Raw genomic sequence first — 24,654 nt, forward strand, 5'->3', positions numbered from 1 at the left:
TCGGATATGAACATTTATATTTTGCATAAAAAATCATGCTTGTTGGCCCAGCTGTAATTTATGTTTATTTTTTAGTCTGCGTTGTGGGGATATCCCATTAAAATATGGATATTGAACTTGAAATGTTGCGCAATCCAAAAGTTGAAACTGCGCAATTAACCGAGGCGCAGGGTGCACGTGCATTGGGAGTTGCATTGGCATTCAAGCTTCCATTTAGGTCTTGCAGTTTTGAAACAAGTGCTGACATTTGAGCACCCTGAGGAAGAGCTAGAACTTCCAGCAGGTAAATATTTAAATAACACAGTAAGTATACAGAATGTATTACAGTATACTGTACTACTTTTTATTTTGATTACTACCGCCATATTTGAAAATTGCATTAGACTTTGCTACCGCAATTATAAGCCTTGTCTGTATAATATGATATAATATGTTAACTGCTATAGTTATAACGGTACTTCGTATTTCTATATATAGCTTTTACTTTAGTACGGTTTGGCGAGAGTATATGATGTTGGCAGTCAGTCACAGACAGCCTTTTGAATATAGATAGTCAGTTTAAATTTAAATTGATAGACTAGAAACTAATAGACTATAAAGATAGTACTGAAATGGTCATCCATTTAAAATACCTAAAAGCTATGGAACAAGAAATTATAGAACAGGTAAGTTTGGATATCGGTTATCATTTACTGTGATATGTAATTACCAAAACCCTTGTCCTTACAGATCTAAACTCGACGGAAAATGGAAATATCATCACACGTTTTTAATTACTTATACGTGTATTCCGATTACATGACGATTCTTTGTGACTATTGCTAAACAAGACCTAAAGGCCAGATCCGTTTTGGAGACTTTTAATTATTCATGCTGTTGTAGTAAAGGCACTTGACGGTCCATTAACTTAGTTGCTATGTACAAATCAGCTTTTTTGGTAAGAACTACCAGTTAGAATCACTCTTTACTGAGGTCAACCTTCTCTTCATTCGGTTGTAACACCACCTCTTCTGTAAGAGCTAAAGAAATGGTTAGAGGTATAGGCCTACTGCAGTAGCGTGTATGAAGCATTTTGCTCTATATATTTACCTATTTTAGTTTCCTTCACTTTCTGGAGCTTTGAACGTCGAACACGAATTACCTCTATCACGAAAACAGCGAAAATTGCCATCATCCTAAATACATAGCATAATTAAATGCTGCTACAAACGAAATATGTGTACAAACTTACAAGAGGGTTACGTTGTTCAAATACCCGTGGTTGATCTGCCCACGCCTGATCAAAACGTGTGTAGGGCTAAAGTTCTCATTCAATGGCCCTTGCTTGTTGCTTCCAACTAAAGTGCAATAAAGTATTAACACGTTGCCTATATTATATATAGTAGGGCGGGGAAAGTTGGGACACTTTTATTACATAATATCCAGATACCGATCGTGTTTTAAACAATTAACAGCGATCTATGGGAGTCATGAGGATAGGGTTTTATAATTCTTTGAATGTTCTTTGTCTACTCCCAAATGGGACGAGAAAATACAGTTCAAAAGTGTCCCATCTCCCCCCATTCTCTTGTATAATGTACTATAGTACACCGAAGGTAAGATAGGGACTTAATATAATAATATCTCTTGTTTCTTAATCGTGTTTTAAACAGTTTAAATACGCTGTTTTAGAGACCATCTTACTTCGCCCACAGCGTACTAGAGGTACCTCTAGTACGCCGTGCCTCACCCAGATACTTGGTTAGAATACAATCGTACCTTTAAATGGTCCAAGAGTCTTCACTCGGGATACTTTTACGTCTGCAAGTGAACGCTTGCGACGACCAGGCTGCTGTGTACAAGTTTGTGTGCACGCGGCACTCGTATCGTTCACCACACACAGGTTAAAAGATAGGTGAAGATAAACCGGTAACTTGTTGGCGTTCTATTGAAATAAATCGGAGTTAGTTTTTATTCAATTGTTTGATTTGGAAGATACGATATTAGCCTACATACGTGGTAACTCGTAACCTGGCACGAGGTGTTTAAGACAAGACACCAGTGGTTTAACGACTGTCGTGTTAGGGTCACGCGAGCATTAGGCTAACTACATTCATTTATGACTGTGTGTACAAGAAGTTAACATGACATTTTTGTAAACTTGCCATCACGAGTAGAAGGTCGTAACTTCTACATGAAAGTCGTAAGACTGAGGAAAAATAAATCAACGGGCAGAGAAAGGAAGTTTGGGAAGAGTTAGGAAAACTATATCATTGGATTTCTCCCCGCTATATAGTTTCCACATGAGGAAGACATACTTGTTAGCAATTCTTTGTATAATCACAACAATTGAATGTTATATGAATGAATGTAACTTACTTTATCCTCGCGTGGCCGGTTATAACAAGGGTTATACCTTGTGCCAGCTTATACAAGCTACCAAGTATGTTACTTTGTGGGGGATTATTTTGGGGGGATTTTTTATGTGTGGTTGATAATTTGGACAACCCATTTATGGTGACCACTGGGTGGAAGCAGTATACCCACCGATGCGGTCGCGGTTGAAGAAAACTCAAACATGTTGTATTTGATCTTCACTTCGTTGCTTGCACTCGGTAGAATAACAACCGAACTATCCACTGCGCACCCGGCAGTTATCATGGGGTAAGATTGAGCATCATTCTCATTTGCTGATGGCGTTGCGTGCATGCTCCACACTTTAAGCGTTAACACCGATGAAAGGGCAGCTGATGCTCGCAAATAAACGCTCGTGTCTACGGGTATCTAAACCAATGCATTACGTTAGGATAAGATTTTTAAAAAAATCCCTAATGTTGTCCCATTAGGCAGTAAGATTGTTGGCTTTTCTAGCAGCGTTGTTAATTGTTCAAACGATGAAACCAGAAAACAGACACTAAAGTTATATCCCATCTTACCCCACAGTATTATATTATAATTTATGTTGTTACTCGTAAGCGGTTTGAGTAAGATCAACCTTTTTTAAATATAGCGACATTCATTCTTGTCTCACGTTAGCTAATACAGTATAATCGCCGGTTTTTGCTTTATAAATAAATAGTAAGGTGGGGAAAGATGGATCACTTTTAAATATCCAAACATATTGATCGTGTTTAACACAATTAACAACGGTCCATTGGAGTTGTAAGAATACGGTTTTATAATAGCTACTTTGATTGTTCTTTGTTTTCTACCAAATGAGACGAGAAAATAGAATAATAAGGTGTCCCATCTCCCCTCCCCCCTCACTGTATAATAATTGAGGTAAGATTGTGTCATTTGGTAACAAACAAAGAATATCTACACAAGTATTAACCGCGTCCTCACGACTCTAAAAGAGCTTTGTTGAGAATATGATTATGGTCATATATCTTAGGCTACTCCTAACTACTCTATACGTAAAATGCAACCACTCATAAGTTGATCAAATTGAAATACGGACTTACACAGTCAGTTGACATGTAACGTGTGGTGTATGAGCTGTCTTTAAATGCTAATGTTTCAAGTTGAAAAGTGCTCCCCGAGGCTGCTGTCCCGTTGAAGCTTTTGTTTAATGCCACGACGACTGGAGGTTCCACGTAAGCCGCGTAGTGGCATTGTACTTTTGTACTAAAACTAGGTAGTATTTGGTTGGCAGAGATGTTTCGGGTTTGGATAATTTGAGTGAAATTGGTCTTAGGATTTCCGCTGCTGTCAACAAACGCCTGAAAGATAAGATACTGGTTAGCTAAAACTTCGCTATAGTAGAGTTGGGTAAGACGGTATAGTAGGGTGGGGGAAGGTGGGACACCTATTCGTTCTATTTTATCGTCCCATTTGGTGGTAAACACGAAACATTCAAAGAATTACAAAACCGTATCCTCACGACTTCCATAGACCGTTGTTAATTGTTTAACACACGATCCGGATATTTAGATATTATGAGTGCTAAAATTGTCCCATCTCCCCCCACCCTACTATATATATTTACAGAGTTAAACAACCCTATATCACCGCGACCCTAAAATAGCTTTGTTAAAAAACGATCAGAAAATGTGAGATATTTTCTGCTAACGGTATCCCATGTAACCCACAGCCTTGTAGTAGCGTTTCAATAATAATGCAATTACCGATGTTGTTATGCCACAACCGATGAACGGGATGCTAACAATGTAGTTGCTTCCGGACTCAACGCCGGTAATTGTACACAAAGGGTCCGATAAAGAGAGGTCCGAGAGGGTAAGACCGTTGAGTAGGCACTTCGGTATGGTGGCTGTGAACGTCTGCCCACAGTTGGTAGTGACAACAGGAGTGGCTGGCGAAAAACAAAATGATTAAGATAGGCTTACGTAAGATGGGATGCAACGATAAAGCGCATGTAGTAATAACACGTAAGAACAAGTTCACAAAACATCGAAGAATAACACGACCGTTACGCTCTCTGGTTCAGAAGTCTATTTCGATCAAAGATAAAATGTAATGATTAATTAGGCTGTGATAACGCGTCACTGCAAAGCGGTTATAGATGTCTGCCGCTGGGGCTGACTTATAATGGGTTCGAGGCTCGACGTGAGTCCTATTGTGGGTATGTGCATACGTCACATAAAATTGTCAAAACATCTGTCCAATATAAAAACGCATTTTTTATAGGCCGTAACTATGGAACAGAACACCCGTGTTATAACAGGAATTTATTGCAGTTTGTTAGGTTTACTTACCGCCTCCCCGCCTTGCCAAACACGCGCTTGTGTTCATCTTTGACTTGAGGTTTGCTCCACTGACTGCCAGGCCATCAGAGTTAGGGGAGTCAAAATAAAACACATCGCCACAAGCGGCAGCAGTGCTCCCACACGCAGCAAGCCTGAAAATCTCATCGGTCATACATAACATTTATAACTTAAATGATACAGTAGGGTGGGGAAGATTGGACACCTTTTAACCCTATTCTCTCGTCTCGTTCAGTTGTAAACAAAGAACATTCAAAGAATTATAAAACTCTATCCCTACGACTCCCATAGACCATTGTCAACTGTTTAAAATACGATCAGGATATTTGGATATTATGTGCAAAAGGTGTTTCATTTTTCTCCCACCCTACTATGTTAGGCTATACGAGTACGGTAATAAAGATCCAACTGGTTAAAGGTAAGCCCAGAAGGGAATTGGCAACAAAATGACGGCCGTGTAGCTGTTAAACCCAGTTTACAATAACATACAAGAAGTCGTGGAAGTTAATAAAATATAAAAAAGCATATATAGCTTTATTGTCGCATTGAAATGCAATAGGAACCTGCTAATATCTTCGTTTAATGCAGATTGAGTGTTATCGGCAATGATTTTCGAAGTTACAACCAAAATATCATCCATCTGGGACATGATTGTCGGTAAACGGGCATTTATCGCAGCTAAGTTAGTACCCCCGGGTCCAGCATTTAAAACCATTGCTGTTTTAAATAGTTAAAGATTAGTTACTAATTATTTACCTGTAAAATAGAGGTATTCGTACGTATACAAACAGCAAGTAACGAAAAATGTCAAATACGCTGCATAATACACAGCTTATTTCTTGAATGAATGAATGAATGTAACTTACTTTATCCTCGCGTGGCCGGAAAACGACAATCGTTATCACACGGGTTTAACACCTCGTGCCAGCTTACGAGTAACCATGTACATGTTACTTTGTGAGTGAATATTTTTTTTATGTATGGCTAATAATCTGTACAACCCATTAGGGACCACTGGGTTGGAGCAATTATCGTTAAGTGTCTTGCCCAAGGACACATACGCACACAACGGTAGCAGCGTCGAGCCTTGAACTCATTACCTCTGGGTTACAGGCAGGCGCGCTAACCACTATGCCACTGCCGGGTTCTTATTTTATAAAATCAGTGGTTTTCTGTTTGTGTGGTGATAACGATATTCCTTGGATTTTATTATAATGAGGTTACTTTATTGGTGTCTGATTTGCATCTACACAGTTAATATCGTAAGTGTAACGTTGGATATATAGTAGGGTGGGGGAAGATGAGACACTCTTTCATTTTATTTTCTCGTCCCATTTGATAGTAGACAAAGAACGCTCAAAGAATTATAAACCGCATCCTCGCGATTTCCATAGACCGTTGTTAATTGTTCAAAACACGATCAGGATATTAAGAATATTATGTGATAAAGGTGTCCTATCTTTCCCCACAGTATATACTAACTTTTGACATAATTGTGAATATTTTTTGAGGACTTTTGAAATAATTTTGTTTTAAATAAACTGTACGCTTTTACTTTTAAGCCTCATTTAGGATTGCTTGCAGCAGACTATTTAGACCTGCGTAATGGACTATTTAGACCTGCGTATAGGATAGATAATATAGTAAGGTGGGAGAAGATGGGACTACTTTAGCACATAATACCCAAATATCCTGATCGTGTTTTAAACAATTACCAAAGGTCAATAGAAGTCATGATGATACAGTTTTATATTTTTTCTTCGTTTACTACCAAATGGGACGAGAACAGAATTGAAAGTCGTCCCAGCTTTCCCAACCCTACTGCATTAGCTCACCGATACGAGATGTTGTCATGGGGTCTCTTCGTACACCAGGACCTCTGTATTGGAAATTTGTGAGTGATGGAAAACTCTCGACCGCAAACGTGATTTGGCTGATAAACTCTCCTAGAGCTGTACACGTTGGGGTTGCTGTGGTACTTAATGTAGTTATGGCTGGCTGAAGGTTCGTATCGTTGTACCTGAGAAATACCGCTGGTAAATTCCTGGCTGTAGTAAGATAAGGAGTGGTTTTAATTAAATATAAATTATGTTACATCTGCTACCATACACAATATAAATAATCTTCCAACGTCTCATCTGGTATGAAAAAACATAGTGTATTTCGGTCGCTTTGTTTGCTATCAGGCGAGACTTAACGTCGGAAATAGACTACTTTTTTATACTAGATTGAAAGAATATTTATATTATGCATGGTAGCAGGTGGCTCGTAGTTTGTATGCTATGTGTAGCGACGACGCTCCTTTCGTCCAATTAAATTTAAATCTGTTTTACCCATATTAGACTGTTTTAACAACTCTCGTTTTATCGCTATATGGTAGGATGGGGAAAAGACGGGACATGGGGTATCGTGTCGTTTCGTTTACGGTTTTTGAATCGTCGCTACCGTAATCGAAGACACAAATAACGTTGTTATTATTATATTATCAAAGCATTTCATAGACTAAAAATAATTACAGATTAATGGTGGTTGGGAAGCCTGAAGAAAAAGTTTGTACTCCGACGTGGTACGTCGAGCCCGCATCGTCAGCTACAAATGAATTTAGTACACCGACAACGTTGTTTCGCCAAGTCTGTAACAAAAGAAAGCTGTTTAAAATTTCCATTTGTATAACTTTTATCCCGGCCGAAGGCAGGGTAACATAATAGCTAGTTTACGTATAGTAGGGTGGATGAAGATCGGAGACCTTTAGCACATAATATCTAAATATCATGATCGTGTTTTAAGCAATTAACAATGGTCCAAGGGAGTCGTGAGGATACGGTTTTATAATTCTTTCAATGTTCCTTGTTTACTACCAAATGAGACAGAAAATAGGTTTGAGAAATATAAGATTTAGATGCTATGGTACTTTGCCCCATACTAATATATACCCCCGAGGTAAAACCTCCCACGCATACAAGGTACATCGTATGTTACTTTTGCTACCGAGTCCAATGTAAGTATTTTTAGCGGCTCATCTGGTACAAAACTTTACTACTGTATTTTCATCATTACCCGATGAAGTCTTCCCGGATGGCGGACAAAACACCTTTAATAAACTACGTTTTTATATACCACTTGCGGCGCTAAACATTATTTATAACTTACAAGCCAGTTTGTGAATGCGGTATTAAGAATACAGGCAATAGGGTCGGTGTTCATTGAGACATCGATGAGAATATACAGATCCACGTTGCATGGGTTGCTGGGTACACAGTTAGTCAAACTAGAGTCCAGAGCAAAGCCACACGGACAACCACACGTTCGGTTTCCAGTTCCACGGAATAGACAAGTGTGTGAACAACCCCCATTATTAGGGGCACAAGTGATTTGCTGTGCTGTAAACAAATTTGCTCTCGTTAAAAAGGATAACGGCGTGTTGCGTAAAGTGTGTCTCTTATATACCATCACTTATATTTATAACAATAACAAATTAGATTTGTTTTTTTAATTACGATAGCGAAGATTGAAAAATATTTTAAACAAATGAGCAAATTAACATTTGTCATTTTATGAATTAAATGAAATGTTGTAAGAAAATAAAATATTAAAACTAGCCTAAAGACAGCTAAAAATAAAATACGTTCTGAATAAACGACGCTACTTATATAGTAGAGTGGGAAAGGACGGGACACCTTCAGCACATATTATCCAAGTATCCTGATCCTGTTTTAAGCAACAATTAACAACGATCCTATATGGGAGTTGCGAGGATACGTTTTTATAATTCTTTGAATGTGGGAAGTAAAATGAAAAGGTGTCCCGTCTTTCCCCACCCAGCATTATATTAGGCTTTATCTCATAAAGGTATACTCACCTTCGATTTGGTAAGCCGCAAATACCAGCACAAGACAGGCAAGGCTGATCCACCTTACATTCATTATACAAAACAACCCTTATTTAAACCTGAGTCTAATAACGACCGACGGAATCTAAACTTAATAAAGATAGATTGCAATGCTAAACTGAAAGTTTCCCCTGCTTTTATCAAAACTTCTACATTCTAAGTTAAATTTAACCCCTTTGAAAAAATATCCTGCTGTCCAGTTTTGTTAATTTTTTGCGAGTTTAAATAAATTGGCGATTTTACAGTTATAACAATTTTATTCAAATCTTTCTTAGCGATGATATAAAATGCCTAAGACTGTGCTTGCTATACCGAACCAACGCACCTGATCACGCAGCACACACACTCTGTATTCTATGTACTAACGTTCCACGCTTCGCACACACAATACTTGTATTGTTTCGGATCGTCGCTGAAGCTCCGCGACTCCGGGCTGAGTCATTAGCTCGCATCGGAAACCCACAGCGGAAGCATGTAACTGGGTTGTTTCGATTGTTTAACCGACAGCGCATTGCTTATACTGAACAACACGAATAAATGCGTGGACGCGCACATTAGCGATGTTATATTATATAGTATTTTGTGGTAAGATGGGACAATTTTGGCACATAATATCGAAATATCCTGATCGTGTTTTAAACAATTGAAACCGTCCACGAAAGTCGTAAAGATACGGTTTTATAATTGTTTTTAGTTTACTACATAAGTTAAACGATATAATAAAATGGGAATGTGTCCCATGTTTCCTCACCCTACTATACTTTTACATTTAGCAGATAACAGTGCTCGGATAAACTGAATTATGTAACTTATTTATCCTCGTGTAACGGAGCAATGACAAGTTATAACACGGGCGCGTTCCGAAAAAAAGTTGTTACCACAGATCACATCTTGGCACTAAAGCTATCTATAGCGGTAAACGCAAAGGTTTTCAAATTAAAATAAACCCAGAACTGCTGTGTGCGTTTATTTATCATTTTTGTATTTGTCAATAAAAGAAATCGTATAATTTGTAATATAAATTGACTCAGTAAATAAACGAATAAAAGTTCTAAAAGCGGTCAATCATATTTGCATCAAGGCACTTGCTCCACCATGCGGTAGGTTATGGTTTAACAAGCGGCCGGTAGAGGCGATGTAGGGCATCTCCGATAGTTTTCCTCTTGTAGTCTTCCCATTCGAAAGATTGTTTCAAATTCTTGAGAATGTCGTATTGTTTTGGAAACGGAGGAAACTGTAAATATTAATGATAAATATGGTAAGGTGAGGACTGGGGAAGACGAGATAACTTTAGCACATAATATCCGAAAATCCGGATCTAAACAATTAACAACAGCAGTCTATGGGAGTCGTGAGAAAGCAAATACTTGAAAAGACTTAAAACGTCGAAAATGCATTATGTTTTTTATCGCAGCTATGGGCCGCTAAACGATCATTTGCATTATGCCTGTTACAGTTGGCTGTACACAGTATGTGGAATTTGTCTGTTTTGTCTTGATGTCGCTGCCGCATGCGGAACTCGGTAATGGGTTTGCATACAACTTCGCAAGGCGAATTTGCATGCCCAATACTGTGTACAGCCTTAAGAGAAGTAACATTATATTGGTACCTTCATGTTTATCAAACTATAAACGGTTTCATCAGCATGTCTTTGGAAAAACTTCTTGTTGATTTGAATAACCTCAGCCCCGCAACTGACCAAACTCACACTCGAACCTCGTTGTTCCTTAGGCAGCACAGCAAGAAACCCCTATACACGAAAAGGTTTTTAACTGAAACACCTTTTGCGATAAACACACAGTGGTTAATGCGTCGCTAAAACCATTGTAAAAGTATATGTGCGCTTGAGAAAGACAACGAAAAATAATCCAACAAAGTAGTCACTTACAGGTTGCCTAAATAATACGCTATCCATTAAAAAGTATATGGGCGACCCATATTGCCCCGTGTGCTATAAAGCACCCCTTCCTTTATCAGCGTTTCAGTATATGTTCAATGTTTTTTGTTCTTCCATTCTGTATGGGCGAGGTGCCAGCGTAGCACGCTATGGATTTCGGCCAGGATCGCCCCATTACCCAAACTTTAGTTTTATGTACTTACAAAGCTGTCTCCTGTGGCAAGAACCTCCAAAGCAACGTAAGCTACGTTCTCCAGCTTTTCACCGTACAGTGAAGACAGGAATGGATAATTTGCCGAAGTCGGAACATTCTGGAACCTTGAAGCTTCCTGTTTTTCATGCAAGGATAGATACATAAAAACCATGTATAGTAGTATATCATAATATTAGGATTAGGGGAGATGGGACACTTTTTCATTCTATTCTCTCTTCCAGTTTGGTAGTAAACAAAGAACATTCAAAGAAAAGTAAAATCGTATTCTCACAACTTCTATAGACCGTTGTTAATTGTTTAAAACGGAACCAGGATGTTTGAATATGACGTGCTAAAAGTGTCCTGTCTTCCCCCTCCCTACTATATACCATATGGGGGAAGATAGGATACTTCTTGATTCTTTTTTTTTTTTGTCTCATTCGGTAGTAAACAAAGAACGTTTAAAGAATAATAAAACCGTTTCTTTACGGCTCCCGTGGACCGTTGTTAATTGTTTAAAACACGATCAGATGATTTAGATCCCACTTTACCCCACTCTATCATACACAGTTGATCAATGTTATTGTACTGAAGCGTTAAAAAACATTTGAAATGTTAAACTTATTATTCGAAACCCAATAATCTCTTACCCTGATAGCTGCTTGAACCGCTGGGTCAGGGTTGTCGAAGGTTTGGGGTCGGGACAAGGGGGTGGTGAAGAAGGTTGAAGATGGAGCTAAATCAACACCCCCTCCAGCTGATAATGAGTTAAATATGTTAATTTGCATTCTGTCATTTTTTACCAGGCATATAGTGTAAAATCTTCTAACGGTAAATAATCTTCTAACGGTTTATCTGGTATGAAAAAAACGTATAGCCTATTTCCAACACTTCGTATGCCACCCGGCAAGACTTTATCGGGAAATGACAAACGTCGGAAATATATAACGTTTTTTTTATACCAAAAGAGCCGTTGAAAGAGTTTTCTAATCTCTATATGCGTTATATACGAGTATAAAGATAAGTCCACACCTTTTGTCGTAGACTGAACATTATTTGCATCAATTTCTCTCACAAGACGATCCCGTGCTTGCTTAGCGAGAATGCGACGGATCCTTGCAGGGTCTTGTTCTGGTTCCTTCGGCTTCAAACACTTAACTACTTTACATTGGCCGGACTTTATAACATAAACCCATTCGCATCTTGAACTGTCTTCCACGATGAGGGACCCTGAAAAAAATCGGTTTCATAAATTGAGCAAGTCTTTCTATACATATATTTCAGAAAAGCTCTTAATTGCTTGGCCATTCTGTGGGCATCATAATTTCTATTCCAATATTTATAAAAATCGTAGGTCAATTAAAGCAGCGGTTATATTAATAAACAGTACGGTATACTTGTTTCATATTATAAGTTTTAACGCCTTTTCTTTGTTCAGTCTTTAAGAGCCACATTGGACTAAAAAAACGAGTAAGTGGTTAAAGGGTTATACAGTCTATGCAGCTAAACATGGTTTTATGTCCCCTGCTTAAGTTCCTCGTTATAGGACCTCACAAAGTAGGATTACAAAATCTGACATACGTACGCTTTCACCTTTACACTGACGATTGGCTTTAGGTACACATATGGCAAACCAACGGTCTTGAATAAAAACAAGTTATCTATTTCTATCATTTAACTGTTAAAGGTTAAATTTTAACATAAAGTACCTGGTTTATAATTCTGCATTGTCCATGCGCCCGGATTTTCAATTAACTTAGTAATAGGCCAATGGTTGAAAACTGGGTTCTTTTTACATATTTCAAGATTTTCAATGTCGTTATCTTCTTTAGCGAGGCAGATATCTTTGTATTCCTATAGTAAAGATATTGCATTGTAACTAATTGTACATATACACATGGTGTATAGTACTGTGGGGTAAAATAGGACATCTAACACTTAATATCAAAATATCCTGATCATGTTTTAAACAATTAACAATGCTAAATCAAAGTCGTGATGATAAGGTTTTATAAGTCTTTGAAATTCAAATCTTCTTTGTTACCAAATGGAACGAGAAAGAGAAATGAAAACATTTAGCCTATCCATTTACCCAATGGCACTATATATTATAATTCTCAACTATTATAACAGTTTAAGTAAAATAGTTGTTTTTTTTACTATCTATTCCTGTATGCAAAATATTTCTACACCACTTTAGGTACAGAAAACGAAACAAAGGGCTCCAAAAAATGTGTCAAAAAATTGCCCTGTTAAAAAAATCTTTCCAATTCTGCTTACGTCAGCATGAACAACAAAAAGCTCTACGTCATCCTGACTCATCACAGTTGCTCTTCGTTTATCTCCTGTAGCGAGCTCATCCTCCCCAAACTTGTCTCCTCTCTTTAATAAAGTTGTGACTGTGTGGCCATTCTCTTCCTCTTCGTTCGCAACAACTATGGTGGTAGAATTGGAATGATAATGCTTTGTTTACAAATTCTTAGTAAAAACACAAATTCTTAGTAAAACAAACAAAAATATTTTAATAACTCCCATAATTCCTTACGTCTGCCGGAAATGACGAAATAGAAATGATGAACTAAACGAGCAACCGCAGTCGTTATAACACGTGTACTCTGTTTCATACACCTCGTGTCCGCTTTTAGGTTACCACGTATACAACTTTGTGGTGAGTTATTCATATACGGTTGCCACAGCAACCGACGTGGAAAACTATTTTAATAATTCCCATAATTCTTTACGTCTGCCGGAAATGACGAAATAGAAGCAAGATGGTTGATGGCCTTCCCTCAAAACAACTCGGTTCGCTTCAAAACTTTCCAACCATGCCTTGGAACACAACCTCCGCTGTACGCTGAGGGGGTAGCGAGCAAACAGTTCAACTTTTTGCATGCTTCGCATGATCTAATAAAATACAATGTAAATCATAAGAATACGGCTTTATAATTCTTTGAATTTTCTTTGTTTACTATACCAAAAAGAACGAGAAAATAGAATAAAAAAGTGTCCCATATTTCCCCACCCTACTATGGAATAATAATGCTTATATTCAATCGAACACGTTTTTATATTTTGTCCGCAAGTTTTGGATTTTGCAATTACTAAATAGGTTTAACTAACTCTTAAAGAAGGCCAATTTTTTTATGTGCTTTCTTTACGTTTGAATTTTCTTCTTGAGTTCTGGTGTGAGGTTTCTTCCTCAGTAATTCCTTTATTTTGATTGGCATCTCATCGTGGTCCTTCGACGCTCGTCTGAACTTGCTAAGGTCAAAGGTCAACTCGGGGTCATCCGTGGTTAACCCTATAAAGTCAAGCCAAAGGTCAGATAGAGGTTATTGGGCGGTAACTCTACATAGTCGTTATCTATGCGTATAGTAAGTACATTGGGGTAAGATGGGGCAAGTTTCCATTCTTTTTATTGTCTCCTTTGGTATTAAATGTTGTTACAGAATTATTATTCGTCTCTACATATAGTCGTAATACAGCACGTGTAGGTTGGGGTAAGCATCTTACTCTAGTAAAAAGAACCAAAAATCCCATCTTTCCCACCCTACTATATGTTCGGATGAGATGATTCATGTCTCATTCTATTTTGTCGTCCCGTTTGGTATCAACCAAATGATATTTACTAAGTTATTTAATCGTATCCTATATAAAACCGTTGTTAATTATTAAAAACTCGATTACCAAATATGGGATATTCTGCGCTAAAGATATCCATCGTACCACACAGCAGTACTATATAATTGTCAGAAGCCTTTAGGGGCACATATTTGTTGCGCTGATTCTATTGTAAAATATCGTATTCATTAATTTGTTACATTTTACCTTTTTGTTTGTCTTTATCTGTATCCTTACTAACGTCACTTTCACGTAGCAAAGCTTCCTTCAATGCCACCCAACTGTTCTGGGACACGGAGAAAGTTAAGCTCCTGGAAAGGTACATCGTATTTATTTTTCTATAGGATTGGGCAAGTTTGGAACATAATATTCAAGTATCCTGATCTTATTTTAAACAATTAACAACGGTCTATAGTAGCCGTTGGAATACAGTTTTATATTTCTTTGAATGTTCTTTGTTTACAAAAAAATAGGACAAGAAATATAATGAAAATATTTCCCATCTTCCCTTACCCTACTATGTAATATACTGCTGCGATGATACTGATTTACAACACAGAACTGGGTACATAAAATTATATACACTATGGCTGTATAGTGTGACTTTTAGACAATGGGTAAAAATTCCCAGTATATGAAATCGTTTCTTCTTCGTTGAAAACGTGATACAAAATCCATTCTCATACTTACTTCTTGCAAGCTAAACAAACCATGCAGAGCATTCGTACGATTCGAGCAGCTCTTCGAAAGCGAACGATCGCCTAAAATGGAGTAGTTAGACGCTGTTTTAATGTTTAGTATACTGATGTGGGGTAAGATGAATACTGATAGCACATAGTATTTTAAACGCGGTTTTGAAAAATAAAAACACTCTTATAAAACCGTATCCTCACGACCATCATATAGACCGTTGTTAATTGTTTAAAACGCGAACGGAATATTTGGATATTATGAGTACTAAAGGTGTCCCATCTCTCCTACTATACTATAAAGGTTACGAAGCGATCTAACATGCGTTAATCTTTGTGTAATACATAGTTCTTACCGGGATACAAGTAACCAGTGGTTTGTCGTTGTTTAACGTAGGGTGGTAGTTCCGTGCAAACATGGAAGCTCTGCGGATCCCGGTTGCGGCAGCTGCGAACGACCTCCTGTTATTTGAGGTAGAAGGAGGGCCAGTTGCGGGGGGTGCGTGAACGTTGGGTACCGACCGACGGGACGGATCCTCTGGAAATGTTAAGTGTGTTATCCTGATGTAAACAAATTAGACAAACTTGAAAACTTTTGAAACTTTAAGTGTTATCATCGTAAGTAAAACGGATTTATTGTTATTATAATGCCATCGAACAGGCCCTCTGAACAAAGGCCCTCTAAACAATTTAAATGAGTTATTATGATGCCATAAAACAGTAATAGTGAATATAGCGGAGTGTATTCTAGCATGATTCGAATCGGTAAATATTCTGCGTTTTATCAAGAACAAGTGTTTTCTATGCGGGTGATGGGGGCACGCCAAGGCACCGCAGAGGATAAATCACACATAGTTTAAACATAGTTTTAACCAAGCAAAAAATCCAAAATCGGATAACTGATGATGCGAACGAATCTCAAAAAGGAACAGTTTACACGTTTAATTATTTCATTGCGACTTTAAAGTTATGGCTGCGTTCTTAGATCAGCTGGCGTACAAAGTAATCGTTTGCTGTGGTAACTATACGTGGAAAACTATTGGTGTACAAGGTATCAGTTACAGCTCGTACTTGCCCCAATTATACCAGCACCATGCAACATATCATTGCCGTGTTTATGGTTTATTACAGTCACGGCCTACTAGAGATATTTCTAAAAGGGCGTGTTATAGTTGATATTGAAGACTACTACTGGCTTGTTATGACAACGGCCAACTGTGAGCAAAAGTCGATGAAATACTTTCACCGCCAAGTGCACACATTTAAGTGTGAGTTTGAAACGGTGGGCACTTGAAATAAAAGCGGGGATAAGTGGCTCTTCAAATAGCTTAAATCTGAAACTTTTGTCCAAACCGTCGGCTAAAGAGGATTAGCGTTGCTGAGACAGACTTTCACGTAAACGTGCTGGAAATGTAAATGGCTGTATAGCCGACTAAATGGCGAGCTCGAAAAGCATCGCTTATTTTGCTTCGGGTGTCCCCGTCTTGTTTTACCTGGTATTACATCTCCGTCTATTGGAGTTTTTCGCAGGTCATCCGAGAACATGGAAGGAGCAAATTTTACCCTACGCACCCTCTCTACCGCTTCCGGGGTGGCGCATTGAGGAGGGTTAGATCCACTTTCAGCAGGGGATACACGATGTTTTAACATGGCCGTTAGTCGTGTGCTGTTCTTTTAGCTGTACAAATATATGGGTGGTGGCCGCAAAGCGAAACTTAAAGTGCCGTCTTTTAAAAATACAACGTAGTCAAGTTTAAACAAACGCCTTCGTCTCTCTCTCTAAAACAGTATCGACTATAGTACTATACTATAGAAATATCACATTTCACCATGTATTTTATTATGACCATATAATGCGCTTTTTGAGATTCATTTATGCTTTGCAGTTTATTGTAAAATATTTTTTTATTTGGGTTCGCCGAATCATGTTTCGTCACGTTTCAGGGTCTCGTGTAACAGGTGGTATCATCGGTGACCTCTTTGTGATTCCACAAGACGAGTTATCATAATAATCGTGGGATGTTATTAAACCGGCTAGTCTTCTTATGGTATAAGCGACGACATTAAAAGACACCGGCGTTATATGGCTGCCGTCCAAGAATAACATGCTTACAGGCAGTGGCTAAACAATTTAATATCATTTCGAACCGCAGTGCGATAAAAGACGTGCGTCCGCGTACGGTAATCGGATTACCCCCGGGATCTTTTTTATTAGCTTTAATATAGAACGGAGTTTTAGGGCTATATATTTGCCCGTTACGGTTGTTTTTAAACTCAATATTGGTTGGGTTTATGCTTTAACTAGAAAGGATATAGGACGTTTGAATGGGCTTTCGCTTATTTTAAATCTAACGGTTATGTATAACTCTAGTTTTGTAGCTAAAGACGGCACAAACGAAAAATCTGCCTGCTTCGGTATTTAAAACTTAGCGATACCTTTGAATCACATTTGAGCAATATTGATCAATACACAGATTTTAATTTTTCGTAAGTATCTCTTTGATGTACGCTTTTCATTTTATATTGAACAAGATGTTTTGAGTTTTTCCAATTTAGGTTTGTCATGCTCTAAACATGGAGTTTTACTTTTACCGCTTCTAATAAGTGACCATGTAGTTACTTACCCATTAAACTAAGCAACGAATGTTTCCGTTTCGAGTTCGATCTTACAAGAAGCTTTGACATGTTAGAGGTTGATGTTATCTGTTTGTTACTCATGTTTGAGATACTAAACTATCTGCGTGAAGATAACGAACAAGATGCTTTTCATGTTGATCAACCTAGAACTATACTGTCTTTTTATGAAATATTTTTTTTTGCTAATTCTAAATATCATAAATTTAACACTGATTAAATGTGCTGACTTGCTTTGTCCTTGCGTGGCTGGAAAGCGACAGCAGTATAGTTCTAACACGGGTGTTCTGTTTCATACACCTCGTACCGGCTTAACGAGTTACGACGTAAGTAACTTTGCGGATGATTGTTACTATTTTCTGTATGTCTGACAATTTAGACAATATACTAATTTCTACAGTCTGTTTATATAGATTATAGACTTTGGTTGATTTTGTTCTGTTCTCTTTGAAGACTAGTGCAGACTTGGTTTGCTCATTAACGCTTGAAACAAATACGTCAATATATGAACTAAGCGTGAAACAGGCACTTGAAGATTTTGAGCAAATAGTTGACCTCGCTCTCTCTGTACCTTAAACAGAAGCTGTAGGCGCTCACTTCATCATTCAGTCTATTTTTAATATGGCCAAAACGGCACAATCAATCACTCTTGTAAAATATACTGCTTTGGAATATGCAATTCTACTTCGAATACTGTGACATCCTTCGCGCAGGAAACTTTCAAAATAATAAACTTAATACGACCCGCTGGCTCGCCAATACCCCTGTCACTCAACGTGTATATAAAAGTCGGTTTTGATCAATAGCGCTAGATTTACTTAGATGGCTCTTCATCTCTGACTGTTATTCCATACACCGCGTTTTGCAGTGTTGCCTCATCTAACTCGAAATATCAAAACTAATTATGTTGGAACTGAAGGTAACCTAAACCGGGAAACACTGGTCGCCGCTGCTAGAAATAGTGAATACACACCACGAAACAAAAGCTTCACTTATTGTTGCCCCGCCTTTCATTAATAATCGTGCGTGTCCACTTTATAAACAACTCGCTTGGCATCTGGTATTTTAATTTCTTATGTTTTGTAAACCATACAGACTTGAATGGGCGGTATGCCCGCCTCTTAAAGCTGTTGTTTTGGCATTTTTAACCTCGGCAAAAGAACGTTGGTTTACTTTATGATATGCTGCGTTACGTTTAATTTATTGAAACATATTCTTATGTGTAATTTCAAGTTATGTTGAAGTAGCATTCTTGTTTAATAGTATCGCTATTTGTATATGCCACAAACTGGATTAAAACTTCTCGTTTTTTTTATGATTGCTTTAATATAGTAGGCTGGGGTAAAACGGGACTCCTTTTAATTCCAGTTTCCCGTCCCATTTAATGGTAAACAAAAAAAAATTCAATGAATTGTAAAACCGTATCCTTACGACTTCCATAGACCGTTGTTAATTACGTAAAACACGATCGATATGTTTGGATATTATGTGCTAAAGGTGTCCCATCTGTCCTCACCATACTATATATACAGTAGAGGGGGGAAGATGGGACACTTTTAACACATAATATCCAAATATCCTGATCGTGTTTTAAACAACTAAAAACGGTCTGTGGAAGTCGTAAAGATACGGTTTCATAATTCATTAAATGTTCTTTGTTTACTACCAAATGATAAGAGAAAACAAAATAAAAAGGTGTCCCATCTTTCCCTACCCTACTATACATTCTTTTTATTACGAGAGTGACATGCATTGTATTTTTAAGCGTTAAAAGGGAATCGCTACAGCACCCCGCGATCGCTTCACACCTAAGACCGATATCGACGCTGAACGTTGTCGGCGATTACGTACCCATACTGCCACCTTACGACTGTGTATTTCGGTAACGGGTTTTTTGAAAAACACCAATGGGTTAAACGCGTACAGTTACTCAGAACAAAGTTAAGCTCGCTGGCGACCACCACGATACAGTTAGTTACAATTATAAAGTTGCCTTGGTTACTCGCTTTACATATTCAGTATGCGAAACCACAACATTATATTCATCAAACGCTAGACTGCTTATACTTTTCTACAACATCTGTAAGGAATAGATGGTGACAGCAGCGTCGTTATAATAATGTTAAACCTTAACATGCTTTTTTAAAACGTCTCTCATTTAAAAAAAATAATACAGTGTGTCTGGTAACAGAAGTAACAGAATATTTTTTCTGTTGTTTATATAGAGTAGTGTGGGGGAAGATGGAACACCTTTCAACTCTATTTTCTCGTCTCATTTAGTAGTAAACAAAGAACATTCAATGAATTATCAAACTTTATCCTCACGACTCCCATAGACCGTTGTTAATTGGTTAAAACACGATCAGGATATTTGGACATTAAGTGCTAAAGGTGTCGCATCTTCCCTCACCCTACTATATATCATACCTATCCATACGACTAAACTGTGACCGTTTACATTGGTCGTAAGCAGCTGAAACATTTAATGAACACTAAATCAGGGCCAAATTTAAGGAATTTATCGCAATCTTTCTAAAACTAATACCGATTATTCTACACAGCAGTTGCATAGAAAAAAAATCGGTGCTTATAAAAATCTCAATTAAGCATACAACTCTCTTAAACTGTGCCCGTTTACGTTGGTCGTAAGCATCTGGTGTACTCCACCTTATCCAAACCAAGCGAGTCGTTACAGAGTAACATAACCGAGATATGGTTTCATCAAGACAATTAGGCGAGCTAATGTTTCCAAGAGACGCTTGTAAAGTGCGCGGTTTAAAAGAAGCTTTTAAGGTTTAAGGTTCGGGTTTCGTTGGCTGTGTTGTTTTAAAGATGTAGTACATGAGGTGTATATAGGTTTCGAATGCTGCATCGTTAGCACAACAATGTGTGATTTTATCTATGTGCATAATAGGTGGGGTAAGATGGAATATACAGTAGGGTGGGGGAGATGGAACACCCTTAACACATATGATCCAGATTTCCTGATCATGTTTTCCACAATTAACAACGGTCTTTGAGAGTCATGAGGACATAGTTTCATATTTCTTTGAATGCTCTTTGTTTACTACTAAATGGGATGAGAAAATAGAATTAAAAAGTGTCCCATCTTCCCCCATCCTACTGTAGTTTTATTTTATCGTCCAATTTTAGTCAGCAAAGAATATTTACAGAATTATAGAGAACCGTATCCGTACGACTGTAAAGGACCGATGTTAGTTGTTTAAAATACGTTTAGTAAATAGGGGATATTATGTGCTACAGAGTCCATTTTGCCTCACAATACTAATGAAATTTGAGTGCTAGTGAAGAGTCTCTACCCCCCTCTACCTTATTTTCTAACCACTAACCCCTAACCCCTAACCCCTATAACCACTAACCCCCTAACCTAGGGGTTAGTGGTTAGCAAATAAGGTTGGGGAAAAGATTCTTCTCTAGCACCGAAATTTGCAGGTCTAACACTCGTTTTTAAGCTGTTGTTTAATCTGTATCGTGTTTGAATGTCTAACGTTTTGCTCTTTATTTTTTTGGTAAGTTCAAATCTTAGTTGTCATGTTTATGGATAAATATAATGATGCACGTCATCTCTTTTAAGTCCGCATGTTGCAATGACTTTAATTTGTTTATGATAACCAAACATAATTCGAGTTCACGACTGCATAATCTAATATTATGATACCAACATTGTTTATTGCTATTAAAGAACAAAATTAGGAAAATTTGGAAGCATGTTAGACTGCACTGTAGCATGAAAAATGTTCAACTTAATTTAAAAAATCGCATGAAGTATAACTCACAGCGCATACAGTGTTGCAAAATTACACAATGTATGTTCAAAGTACTTTTAACTAAAAACAGTGATGCATTACAGTATAAAAGCGTATGTGTTTGTGTAGGTAGACTAAGGCTACAAAGCAGTAGAAAAAAATAAACAATAATTGCAAAATGCGTTTGCAATACAAATTACAGTAAGTTGTGCAAATAAAGGATTTCATCCAAACATATGTGCTTTTGTATGGGTTTAGTGATAGACATAGGTAATGATATTATACAAATATCATGACATTTTAGGGGCTGAAATATATTTCTTTTAGCGATTTTTTTCTAACACTTTTCCAAAAAGTATAAAATCCGTTTTAAGGTTACCAATTGCATGTAAAATAACTGCAACCCTTAATTTGGACCAAGGTGATCCAAGAATACAGAAAGTATAATGTTCATTTTCAATACCTTTTCCGGATGAAGCTAAAATAAAATTTAAACATCGGTACCGCTTGGATCTAGTTAGTACAGTGTCCAAATTTTAGATTAGTGGCACCAGTAAAAGGTATTGAAAATGGCCGAAATAATATCTGTATTCTCAGATCACCTAAGTTTATTTTGGCTTTTGTGTAGATCTTGTTCTATTAAACATCTTTGATGGGAAAATTACACAGAAAATCGATCCTTGGCAGATTGGCAGCGTGCAGAAGGTCGTTTATAGGTGTGTGATCAAGTGGGTGGGAGTCGCGATGGAAAAATAATATTTTGCCGTCTAAAAAAAAGGAACTAAAATTAAAACGCAATTGAATAAAACTGACATAAATAGAATACAACTCCTTAACCAACATTTAAATTACATGTTCGTTCAACACCTAATATATTAAAGTTTACCAGTGAGAGTGATTGTGAATAAATGTGACTTATTTATCCTGGGCGGACAACGACATTCGTTATAAGTAACGTGGGAATTCTGTTGACACATTTATTAAAGCATATTACAGATAATCTAACAGTCAATAACTAGCATTTCAAAATAAATTACCAAGATCCCATTAACTGAAACCATGTATTTAGACAGTGATGTGTTTTTACCTTGGTCGATAATAAGTTGTCCCCCTTGTTGTAAAGAATCTCCCTGTTCAACCTGACTTTTTATTCCTCTCCAAACGGTTCGGAAAAAGCCAGAAAATGCGGTTGATTTTACATGGGGACTAACCTCATCTGTAAATAAAGATAAATTGCACAACTGTCAATTTAATAATTTAATGACACTTATTCATCATTACATGGCAGACCAAATACATTTAAAACATACGTGGTTATAAAATATGTAATTAGGCAAAACATTGTCACGAAGCTTAGTTCATAACACATTGGGTGTTGCGGATGGGGTCCGAACTATATTGTAGACTTAATAAAGTATGTGAATATGGACCTAGTAAAAATCACACACATGCTTAAACGTGCTTAAATGTGAACTTTGCAAACGAATAGAAAAGCTGTGTAAGCCATACACAGACACAGTTAAACTTACTGGACAATGAGTTTTGTGGATAATCGTAAAGTCCAAGACATTTATGGATGATCCGTTTGGAATCACAAAACATTGAATGTTCAAAATTGGTTTCATCACAGAAAGGAGCAATGAAGCGCGATGGAGCACAACCAATCACAATGATTTTTACATTGCTGCCCTAAAATTTAATATAAAAAGAGTTTTAATTTATCAGCAATGTATGGCATTGACAGCTATAGTTTGTATAGGCAGCAACTTTTTAAAATGCGCAGGAAACAGGGATAGTTAGACGTGCATGCCTATGGGACAAATTTGGTTTCTATTGTGTAGTGAATAATGCAATGCAACTCTAGAGTACCTCTGCCCACCCTGCCACCCCAGGTTTGCCGCCTACGATTACTGCTTGTATAGTATTATACAGGCAATACTTATACATAAGTTATTTAACTTACTTCTAAGTGACGCGGGAATATTTTGGAAAAATCTTCAACATATTCTTTGGCAACATAATCAATGAAGTGCTGAATAGAAATATGATATATTACTTTTGAATCTACCTCATTTAAAATATAGAAATAGCGATAAAACAACCAATAAGGGTTTTGCGACTGATTTTTTACAGTTTTTCATATACCTTAAAGAAAAAACGGTGCTAGTGAAGAATCTTCCCCCCCACCTTATTTGCTAACCACTAACCCCTATAACCACTAACTACTAATTCCTATAACCACTAACCCCCTAACCATCAACACCTAAACCTATTCCCCAACAACACCTAAACCTAAAGGGTTAGTGGTTAGCATATAAGGTGGGGGGGTAGATTCTTCACTAGCACCAGTTTTTCATTTGCCTTAAAGAACTGCATGTTTCTTAATAGAAAAACTTAAAAAAGAAACAACATGCTTTTACTTTGAAGAAAAACAGCATACTTACACTTCAAGAAAAAAATTAAATAAGAACAGACTAGTTACTTACCCTAATAAACACTATAATGCAGGTAGAACCCTCTCTTGCAGATTTAAAAGTCGTTGCCTGTCCATTCCGGTCACGTAGAATGCACTGATCAACTGCATTCAAATCAAATAAATTTTCTGGCAGACGTTGTATTTCTACTTCTTCTGGTGGCTCCATTTTAAAAGTTTAGAAACCAAATTATACAGACATTGTATAGCGCATAAGAATCTGTACTGCATTACACACAATACGTATAGATATTTAAAAGTGTGTGTACACAGTCGATTCGCCAACGGTAAAATATTTCATTCGTTCATTCATTATTTGGATTGCCCATGAAAAAAGGTTTTTGCATTCAATATTTTTACTACAACACAGGACATACACACCACATATATAGCATATCCAGATCCTATACGTACAGTAATCACAAAGCATGTTAATATGATACAAACACAATTGTTTTGCAAAAATGCGCACATGCAATTGTAAAGTAAAGATCTGTATACTGTATCCATGAAATAGGTCAGGGGTTCGTTTTGTGATTCATTTTGTCGTTATATAAGTCAATCAGGGTAATGAAGTAGAGAATCGTTTTAAAAAACGGTTATTTTTAACCGAATCGTTTCCGCATCCTAACCATGTAACGCCGCATGTTAATTTGACATTTAATCATCTTGCTTCGGTCGTTACCATGGAAACAGTGTTCACATAGTTGCCTTGGTAACAGTGTTCACGAATGATGACGTAGTGAAATATTTGTTGGGGAGAAAAGCTTTGAGAAATAAACAAAGTT

General features: G+C 37.3%; 3 protein-coding genes and 1 long non-coding RNA gene across 5 annotated transcripts; 1 reads left to right on the top strand and 3 right to left on the bottom strand.

Annotated features, from left to right (window-relative positions):
• Positions 1-211: 211 nt before the first annotated feature.
• On the top strand, positions 212-840 carry LOC104265429. Its single transcript, XR_717151.3, has 2 exons — positions 212-283; positions 730-840. It is a non-coding gene; the product is annotated as an uncharacterized LOC104265429 (long non-coding RNA).
• On the bottom strand, positions 767-8,846 carry LOC100178581. The gene is made up of 13 exons (XM_002132096.2): positions 8,563-8,846; positions 7,854-8,083; positions 7,220-7,335; positions 6,539-6,723; positions 5,267-5,420; positions 4,695-4,837; positions 4,107-4,291; positions 3,444-3,701; positions 2,527-2,763; positions 1,759-1,924; positions 1,232-1,337; positions 1,090-1,175; positions 767-1,019 (listed from the first exon to the last, which is right to left on the bottom strand). The coding sequence occupies exons 1-13, from the start codon at positions 8,624-8,626 to the stop codon at positions 958-960; spliced, it is 1,992 nt and encodes a 663-aa protein (XP_002132132.1). The 5' UTR covers positions 8,627-8,846; the 3' UTR covers positions 767-957.
• Positions 8,847-9,544: 698 nt separating this feature from the next.
• On the bottom strand, positions 9,545-17,878 carry LOC100180193. Of its 2 annotated transcripts, XM_026840663.1 has the most exons (14): positions 17,617-17,714; positions 16,486-16,670; positions 15,349-15,530; positions 14,994-15,064; positions 14,511-14,614; positions 13,841-13,983; positions 13,424-13,586; positions 12,963-13,117; positions 12,392-12,536; positions 11,715-11,912; positions 11,333-11,439; positions 10,693-10,818; positions 10,202-10,342; positions 9,545-9,826 (listed from the first exon to the last, which is right to left on the bottom strand). In XM_026840663.1, exons 2-14 carry the CDS (start codon positions 16,640-16,642, stop codon positions 9,698-9,700), a joined length of 1,821 nt encoding a protein of 606 aa, XP_026696464.1. In that variant the 5' UTR covers positions 16,643-16,670; positions 17,617-17,714; the 3' UTR covers positions 9,545-9,697. The 2 variants fall into 2 exon arrangements, with proteins under 2 accessions (XP_026696464.1, XP_002132134.1); XM_002132098.4 differs by lacking the exon at positions 16,486-16,670 and having other exon boundaries at positions 17,617-17,878.
• A 3,342-nt stretch (positions 17,879-21,220) lies between these two features.
• LOC100176262 (thioredoxin-like protein AAED1) lies at positions 21,221-24,110 on the bottom strand. The gene is made up of 5 exons (XM_002132100.5): positions 23,880-24,110; positions 23,357-23,425; positions 22,923-23,082; positions 22,481-22,609; positions 21,221-22,160 (listed from the first exon to the last, which is right to left on the bottom strand). The coding sequence occupies exons 1-5, from the start codon at positions 24,033-24,035 to the stop codon at positions 22,033-22,035; spliced, it is 642 nt and encodes a 213-aa protein (XP_002132136.1). The 5' UTR covers positions 24,036-24,110; the 3' UTR covers positions 21,221-22,032.
• Between the last annotated feature and the right edge of the window lie 544 nt (positions 24,111-24,654).

Source organism: Ciona intestinalis, chromosome 2 (genome assembly GCF_000224145.3).
Source record: "Ciona intestinalis chromosome 2, KH, whole genome shotgun sequence".
Classification (NCBI taxonomy): Eukaryota; Metazoa; Chordata; class Ascidiacea; order Phlebobranchia; family Cionidae; genus Ciona; species Ciona intestinalis.